This window comes from Protomyctophum parallelum (assembly GCF_964188405.1).
Source record: "Protomyctophum parallelum genome assembly, chromosome: 15".
NCBI lineage: Eukaryota > Metazoa > Chordata > Actinopteri > Myctophiformes > Myctophidae > Protomyctophum > Protomyctophum parallelum.
This window is the reverse complement of record NC_139710.1, coordinates 51,330,495-51,340,371: the sequence shown is the minus strand read 5'-3', so window position 1 is coordinate 51,340,371 and position 9,877 is coordinate 51,330,495. Positions and strand designations below refer to the sequence as shown.

Below are 9,877 nucleotides of genomic sequence, written 5' to 3'. Positions count from 1 at the left end.
TGGAAAATGAAATCCATTCGGATTTGGGGAGAAGTAGTTTCATAAGGGGCTGGTATGAAGTACTTGATATAAAGAGAACATGTTCAGTTCACTAGTCTACACTCTACTCTACACCTGCCTTCATTTCATCTGATTGTCTGTCTGGCAGGCACTTAACAAGAGAGAGGGGCAGAGAAGAGTGGCTTTGCTCAACTTGATTTATACTTATATTCTCCACTCTGATGAAGGTACATGTTCGATATATCATGCAGCCTTACTTATTAGCCTATATTTTGGCTATTAAAAAAAATATATATATATTTAATTTTTTTGCTTGAGGCAGGCGGCGGATCACCAGTTTGACACCTCTGCCGTATACAATACAATACAATATATGAGAACACACAATCCGGTAACACTTTACTTTAGGGACTAATTCATACACGTAATTAAGGCTTAATTAAGGCTTAATTAATCCAAAGGTGATTCATTAGTTATCATGAACTATAATTAAATCATCATTAATCCCTTGTCTTCTTCAATCAATTAATGTTTAAGTAACCCATTACTTAACCATTACTTAACCTCCGTTAATCTATCAGTAGTTAAGCCTGTTACTTAATGTGGTGTGTTTGTAGATCTGTTATTATCGGTCAGTTCTATGCCCAGGATGAGTGCTCATATGCGGGTAGGATTAGTGAGTTGACTCGGTCTCCGAAACTGGTTGTAAAACTCCCGGGGGTTTCACATGTTGGACTGGCTCACCTGGGGGTCGCATGAGGACCCCCAGGGGACATTTTTCATCCATTAACTACCAGTTACTGTACCTGGGCTATTCTATGCAAATGCAACCACTATTGAAAGTTAAAAGCAAACCGTTCAACGTATTCGAATTCCGTCTGAACCACAACAAAGTCGATGGCCTCGTGTGCTGTTTGAGGTTTAAATCGTGTTTCTACGTAAAAATATGCCAGAGCAATGTGGCTCCAAAGTAACGTGTCGTTTTCTGTTTTTACCCGCGTTTCCCCATTGACTTTGCATGGGGCATTTTTCGCGTAGTCTATTGCGAATTACGTCGGCACGGTAACCTGAAACGGAAAGAAAAGCACAAGCACACCATTCCCGGCCGAGCCGCACGTTTCGATGTATATATTGTGGGGCTTTGGTAAACCGTGCGGCCGGCCATAGACGTCAAAGTTTCGTGTCTTGACGATAATTAAGTATGTGTTGCGGATTTCAACCTGTGTTTCTGCCATTGCATGGCAGGCACCCAGAATAAAATGCAATATACAAATGAACATGAACAAACTGAACTCACTTCAATGACGCATAACAAAGGCCTTAGGCTCCAGGACAGAGGGCTCTCAGGTGGAGGAGTTGTTGCTGCTGTACTGTACTGTACATTATGTGTCGCATGTTGTTATAGGTGAGCCGTACTGTACTGTACATTATGTGTCGCATGTCGTTATAGGTGAACCGTACTGTACTGTACATTATGTGTCGCATGTCGTTATAGGTGAGCCGTACTGTACTGTACATTATGTGTCGCATGTCGTTATAGGTGAGCCGTACTGTACTGAACATTATGTGTCGCATGTCGTTATAGGTGAGCTGTACTGTACTGTACTGTACTGTACATTATGTGTCGCATGTCGTTATAGGTGAACCGTACTGTAATGTACTGTACATTATGTGTCGCATGTCGTTATAGGAGACAGGTGGTGATTATGTGATCGACAGTAAAAGGAGACAGGTGGTGATTATGTGATCGACAGTAACTGTAGAAAACCCCACCACTCTCCGGCTGAGAGTGGGGTTGAACCGGAGCTGATCACCTCATTCCTCCTCTAGTGGGTGGGGCTATACTGAATCCAATCAGAGATGGACCCCGAGTCCCCCTCCCCAGCTCGCGCCACCATCGGCGCAGCAGCGACCATGGGCCCCAGCCACCCAGCAGACATGGCCCTCAGCCCCCCAGCAGACATGGCCCCAGCCCCCCAGCAGACAGCAATGATGAATACTATTTAAAGGTATTCATAAGCAGTGTTGGAATAAATACTCTCATTTCTGACTTGAAGGACAACTTTAGTTGTTTTCAACCAAGGTTCATGTTTTAGGTTGTGATGAGAGAAAGTAAAAGATGAGTGTTAATTTGTTCATTTTAATTTGCAAAAATAGGTAAAATCGCTAAAACGAAACGAAAGCAGCAAATGAAAGAAAATGTATGCTCATCTTTTACATTCTCTAATAACCTAAAACATGAACATTGCAAAAGTACAAAATATTTGGTTTTAAAAATGTACATAAAGTACCAAAAGTAGAAAGTATAGTAATTCTACAGAATGTCCCATTACAAGTTTTCAAATGTGAGCTTGTATATCGGCTACTTTTGTATACATGTATACAGGACTGAAGTGGTTAATGCATGTTTTGTAATAAATATTTAAAAAGATCTGCAAAGTAACTATAGTAACAAATGTTTTCAAATAAATGTAGTGGAGGTAAAAGGATAATATTTGGAACCGAGATGTAGTTGTAGAAGTAAAACATATTGGGGGAAAACTTTCAAGTGCAAATACCTCAAAATGTAAAGCACAACTTTAGTTTTTTTCAACCAAGGTTCATGTTTTAGGTTTCATTAGAGCAACTAATTTGCATTTTTTGGGGGGATTTTAGCAGTTTTTGACAGGGGGGCGGGGGCATTCGAGCGTAGGGCTAAATATGTATTTTTTTTACAAAATGTTATGGCGATTATTTTTTTATTATTTACTATAGTCCTACTAGACCCCAAGATATCTGGCCACAAAAATAAATCACAGGATCTACTGTGACTGACATATTGAGCCTATACACACAGTGTGGCTTCCCCCAGTAGGCTACCTTCACATTCAGTAGATCCTGTGATCTTCCGTGGCCAGATGCAATTTCCTGGGATCTAGTAGGACTATAGTAAATAATAAAAAAATAAATCACCATAAAATGTTGTACAAAAATACATATTTAGCCCACATGCTCGAATGCCCCCTCCCCCCTTTCAAAAAGAGCTAAAATCCCTAGAACTAAAGAAAGCAGCAAATGAAGAAAAAAAAAAAAACACTTATCACACACGCTTTAGCATATTATTAGACAATAAGTCAAAGTGATGATATTGTTGAAGCATTGGCAAGACATCTCTGTTTTATGTGTGCATTTTGAAGAGCAATTGACAATTATTCTGTTTTTCATTAATGGCATTAGTGTCCAAACCGCAATATGCTCTACTCTTCCATAAACCTATATTTTTGACACAGCTTTGTCCGTGTTCACCTATGTATGTGACGTTCATATGTATGTATGAGCATCATATAATGAGTACCAGTATGGGCGCTGTTGCCTGCTAATGAGAGAGAGAGAGAGAGAGAGAGAGAGAGAGAGAGATGAGGAGGAGGAGGGGGGGGGGGAGTTGCACCACTCGGTTCACACGGGTGTGATTTTTTATAATTGATTTAGCTTTTGAGCTCAATGGGATGCCATTCTTCGCCACCAGGGGGCGACCACATAGTAGTATGAGGATATGACCTCCACTAGCAAGAAGAAGAAAATGTAAACAGACTAGCTAGCTAGCAGACTAGCAGGAAGTGTGAAAGAGCTGACGCTTTGCGGCTCCCTTGGATCTTTTTATTTACTGCTACTGAGATGAACTCGTGCTGTGTTTTATAGAGTAGATCTTAACGTTTTAAATCTGTTATATCGTCTTTAAGTGTCGTCGTGTGATTTTGGTGAGTGACGCCAAATACTAGCTCCACAGAGAAGCTCCACGTTCCAAATTAAATATGTCGGGGTCAACGAACGGAGGAATGACAAATGCTCAGTTATTTCAACAGGTTGGACACACACACACACACACACACACACACACACACACACACACACACACACACACACACACACACACATCTATCCTGTGGACCCCCTGCCCCCATGAGACTAGTGTTGTTTAAAAAGATGTATTATACCATTTGTGGACAAATCACATTTTAAACAAGAAAATGTTTAAATGCCATAGCCTTGCTGCCTATAGCCTATGATCACTGTTGCTGCGTTATGTGAATGCATAGCCATGGTTCATGACTCTCGTATTCATACGAGAGTCATGCAGAAACTTCGCCCTGTTTTTTGCGCTCGCTGCATTTACATGATTTCCGTGTATATAAACATTCAGATTTCAAATATAAAGTACTCACAATTTGTCCCACGGGTGTTAGTTAGTAGCAGCTCCAGCGATTAGAATTTCTGCATCCCGCATTGTTTAATAAAAAGCATTTTTATCCGAGGTTGTTTTGCCTTTGGCTTTCAACTACGCGCCCCTATCGGTCGGGAGGAGGGTGGCACTCGGTGTGTTCGATATAGGTACGCTGACCGCCCTGCCAATACAGACTAATAGGCGAGTGCGCTCCCGGTGTGCAACTGTGAATTTCCCAAACGAACCCCGTTTGAAAAAAGTAGCCGGGGAGCTCGGACAAAAATGCTTTTTTATTAAACAATGCGGGATGCAGCAATTCTAATCGCTGGCGCTGCTACTAACTAACACCCGTGGGACACTTTGTGAGTACTTTATATTTGAAATCTGAATGTTTATATATACGGAAATCTTTTAAATGCAGCGAGCGCAAAAAACAGGGCAAAGTTTCTGCATGACTGTCATGATAATCATCATGGCAGTCATGTTCCAGGGCTAGTGAATGCAATGCATTTCTTATTGTATTTTAATGCATTTGTGTATTTTATGTAATGTTTTTATTGTTGTAACTGACTGCCGGTGTGCCGAAGACAAATTTCCATTTTATAAATTGAATGGACAATAACGTTTTCTTTATGTTTATCTTCTTTTTTACTCTAGCCTATGTGGTGAGAACTCCATGATCTGGATAGTCATTATTGTACATTCTTTCATTGGGACAACTTCTAATCTAGAAGAAATTAAAGTGTTCCACAGTTTGCTCCCTGGAACCCCCTCAATGACCCCACGTTATAGACTCACTGCAGTAGAGTAGCATATTTGGCACATGTCTTCATACCAAAACAATGAAACATAAATGGTAAATGGTGCATTTATATAGCGCCTTTATCCAAGGCGCTTTACATAGATTGTGCATTACATTCACCCATTCATACACCGATTGCGGCGGAAGCCATGCAAGTTACCAACCAGCACATCGGGAGCAATTGGGGGTTCAGTGTCTTGCCCAAGGACACTTCGACATGTAGACAGGAGGAGCCGGGATTCGAACCGCCGACCCATGGATCATTGGACGACCTGCTCTACCTCCTGAGCCACAGTCGTACATAGTACATAGTACAGTTATCATACTATAGTAGTCTCTCCACCATATTACGGCATTGACTTTCTCGGCCCCACACTCTTCTCACTGGTTACTATACTTTGGTCCGATCGACTACCTACCCCCCCCCCCCCCCTTCTCCATTTGTTTATATTGTGTTTAGTTCCCAAGATGGCCGCAGCACCAGCTCCAAACTCCAACACTGAGGAAAGAAATATTACCTGCACCTGCTACTTTCTTGACAGAAAGTACCATATTGTGCCGAATATAAGGCGACTCTGATTATAACTCATTTGTGGAAAAAGAACATTGAATGTCAAATAGTCTAGTCCCCGATTATAATACGAGCTAAAAAGTAAGACACGTATTATATTCAGCACAACAGGGTGTCTACTGTTGATGTATGGGCTGTGAATGGTCGGTGTTGCAACTCTAGATGCAACATATTGAAAAACAAATCTAGTGTTGCAAATTGCGGCTACAGTGGCACAGGTCTTCATAACAGCAACAACTTGGAATGCCCAAATATGGGATAATCATCTTCATCTTAAATGTCTAAATATTGTGCTGTCTGTATCATTCATGTCACTGTGTATTATGGTGGAGAGTGGAGACGTTGCTACTTCTACAGTATGATAATTACTGTACTATGTGTTGGTATTTGAAAACAAATTGTGTGCACATATGTACAGTAGCAGTAGTGGCTCAGAGCCAAAACCTGGGTTATTTGAATCCCGGGCATTACACACATAACCTACTCTAGCTATGAGTAAAGCCATACTGTAGTGTAGGTCATTTGACTATGTTTTTTTACAACATTGGTATCGGCAATTATGCAGCCGGTGTGTCCTGATTTTTAACTACAGATTTGCGAAACGTTTTCAAAATTAAAAGTAGTTTTATTCATTAGAATTAACTTTGCACTTTTTGACATATCTGCAAAAACATCAGTAATCGGTGGACTAGGTCAGGACAGTGGTTCTCAACATCTTTAGGCGATAATCATATCGGCACTGGGATAAATATTGTGAAAATAGCCACAAACGCACAAAGCCTCGCAACCCGAGGCGTTGGGAATGGCAGACCTTGTAGGTCTGCCATTTGCCTCTGTCTTATATTATTTGACATTTTGGCCAATGTTTGACCCTCTCAGGAGTGTCATCATCTCTAGTAAAACAATCCGAGAACCCTTTGTCAAAAAATAAAGGAAAAACCGTGCCCTCTCTTCCTTGACTGAGTCAAGTCACAGAAATGTCTCTCCTCTTTCCTTCATTCCTTCCCTCTGTGTGCAGATGACGCTGTTGTCCTCCTTCCTTCCTTCCTTCACTCCTTCCCTCTGTGTGCAGATGACGCTGTTGTCCTCCTTCATTCCTTCACTCCTTCCCTCTGTGTGCAGATGACGCTGTTGTCCTCCTTCATTCCTTCACTCCTTCCCTCTGTGTGCAGATGACGCTGTTGTCCTCCTTCATTCCTTCCTTCACTCCTTCCCTCTGTGTGCAGATGACGCTGTTGTCCTCCTTCATTCCTTCCTTCACTCCTTCCCTCTGTGTGCAGATGACGCTGTTGCGCTGGCTGTCGTCTCAGTCCGACTCGGATAGAGAGTCTCTCATCTTTCTGAATGGAGTCCAGGTGGCCAGAGAGCTGTTCAACAGAGTCACCGGCCAGGACCAAGTGGAACAGTACAAGGTAACAACCCTATTTTGGTCTTTATAGATGAAAATGAAATGTTTTCAAACTGATCTACAAGCTTACACCACATTGCGACGTGTAATCACAATTATATATAGAATATAAATAGTCTATAGCAACAATATAACTGAACAAACAGGGGTCATTAATCATGTAAGTAAAATAACAGGCCTAATTCTACACCCGGTCACACTCCCTGACCATAATAACGTTTTCATCCACCGTCATGAGGACGACAACATTTTAAAATACCGCTGCAACAAGAATGACTGCATGGTTTTAACTTTATGAGCCTTAGCTGCTGTAACGTCACAACAACGTGCACTGTCAAATGTATGTATGCCCTCTGCCACGCTGTAACAACCTCATTCTGCCAGAGACCAACACCAAACACTCAATGTGAACACCGTCTGGAGTTGTGTTGTAGAGCCTGACTAATATATTGGTTTCAATGATATTGGTACTTATAGGCCATTATTTGACGTTTTTGATGACATCAGTCAGTGTCTGCAAGTATGCAGCCAATGTGTCCACTTTCAACCTGGCGTCCGTATTTTGTGCATGTCATTATAGGCGGAAAGATTTAGATCTACAATCTCACAATGTGTCACAACATTATTCCTCATGAGCTTGTAGATGGGCAGTTTTAAAACTTTAAATTGTTAATGTCATTGTATGTAATGTTGCCCTGTGTTTAATAAACACATTTTTGGTGACGTTTAAAAGCTGCAGAAACACACTGACCTCTCGTTGTATGTGTGTGTGTTTGTTTCGGTAGCCCAAAAGTGTCCCTGTCTTGTCTACCAAAACAAACAGTGAAATCACCTAAATAAAACGAGAGGGCAGTGTGTTTCTGCTGGTAAACAATGAATAAATGTAAGTTCCTCAGCTCATGTTTATTTCTTTTGTATTTATTAATATTTGTATAGCCTTTTGGAGTTCCAGATTATGGCTGCCTGTTGTTTTTCTCAGAGAGAGTGCATCCAGAACATCGCACAGTTTGTGCAGCAGAACCCCGGGGCCTCGGAGACCCAAATCAACACAGAGGTGGAGAAACATGTTCTGCTGTTTGCTGCACGGGTCAAAGCCCTGGACTCTGCACCACTATTCTGAACACGCACGCATGGGTCGCGCGCATGGGTCGCACGCGTGTGCGCGCACACACACACACACACACACACACTATAATGTAGACACAACATAATGTTGTGTTGCTGGACACAAACCTTACGTATGTCCAAAACGTTAACGTTTCTGGAAGTGTCACAAGCGCTTGATAATACTTTTTTCATTCGTTAAATGACTATAAAACCCAGACAGACATAAGACTTTTTTTTATTTTTATCTTTTAAGTTAATTTGATTATACAGTACTTTACCCAGTACACTGAATGGACCTATATGTTTTGTGCCTCACTTATAAACTAGATTAGAAGTTGATGAATTGTTTGTTTTTTTGTCAGTATAATAAATGTTCTACAAACGCATTCCTGTCTCACTTCACCAGTGGGTCTCAACCTGTGGGTCAGGTTGAGGCCTCCCCACATGATCCCACATGATCTGTGGAATCGAGTCAAACAAAATGTAATGCCTCAACTCCCATGACTCCAAGTGCCTGTCCAGTCCCCTGTTCAGGGTTCAGGGTCCCCTGTTCAAATATGAATAGGGTGGATTATTTCGGGGGGGGGTCTTGGCCTGAAAAGGTTGTGAACCGCTGCACTACACAGTACCAACCTGGAAGTGACGTAGCAGAACACATTTCCTAATGCCTTTTTCCAATAGGTTTTTGATTTATGCAGAAAATACAATCTGTGCATGATTAAGCGTAATATTACATGTATGTGGTTCGAAAATCGGAAAGTGTTGATTTCATTATCTTGTTTCAGGATTTGTTGTCGCTTGGGTTCATATGGTAAAAATCACACCCGTGTGAAGTGAGGGGCGCTCTAATCATCGTACATCATCATCATCATCAAGAATGGTGGTCCCTTTTTGGCCAAAGGTTCCCACCGACAAACATATTCCGATTCGCTCAGACACACATGACGTAAATTCTCCATTAATTGTCAATTGCATTTAATGTTTGTGTTCAGACAACACAAACATTAAACACTATAGCTGTTTATAGGAGGGGCTAATGCCCCTCAAACAAATGTTAGCTTATTCATAAAGGACAGTCTCATATCCATACCGTATGGACTTGCTGGGGAACAACGTATTTCCTGTTGCTATTTCCTGTCTGTCTGCTACTGATATTCATAAACACTGCAACAGGAAATAATTATTTGGGTCATGCCTGAACACATTTAAAATATGCCTTGACTGCATTTATCTTTCTCCGTCTCTCACTCCACCATAAAATCCCATAGCCTGGAGGGACAACTGGCTGGTCTGCTAGGCCACCACCACCAGCTGTAGCTTACTCTCAACTTGCAAATTGGTCACAACGTTGTTAAACAGGGCTATATAGGCTACGCCCAGCCAAGAACAAATGAAAAAAATGGTTAAATTGTAAAAAGGGGAATTGATGGTATTACTGTTTGGTATAAGACAGGCAGCTTAACACGGGGGGAGTGTTAGAAAGGTTGCTATGGTGATGTTCTGACTCACCAACACAAAGTGCTAGGAGTGACTCAGATGTCGGTGCACTTTTTATTTTACTGGAAGGTGTTGGAGAAAAAGGCTCTTTATAACAACAAATACATTGTGCAGTGAGATACTTTAGAAAGACCCAGCACGCTATCTCTGCGTGTCCTTTAACCCATTCTGACCTGAGATCAGATTCATACGAGGATTTCCACTGGACACACACTGGTCTGATTAACCCGTTCTGACCCGAGATCAGATTCTAAAAATGTCAGTCGTTCTTCGATTTTTACAAAAATAGCA

General features: G+C 41.5%; 1 protein-coding gene across 1 annotated transcript; it reads left to right on the top strand.

Annotated features, from left to right (window-relative positions):
- The first annotated feature begins 3,575 nt into the window (after nt 1–3,575).
- LOC310872854 (uncharacterized protein) lies at nt 3,576–9,137 on the top strand. Its single transcript, XM_083785025.1, has 3 exons — nt 3,576–3,842; nt 6,855–6,986; nt 7,962–9,137. The coding sequence occupies exons 1-3, from the start codon at nt 3,792–3,794 to the stop codon at nt 8,100–8,102; spliced, it is 324 nt and encodes a 107-aa protein (XP_083641151.1). The 5' UTR covers nt 3,576–3,791; the 3' UTR covers nt 8,103–9,137.
- The last annotated feature ends 740 nt before the right edge of the window (nt 9,138–9,877 follow it).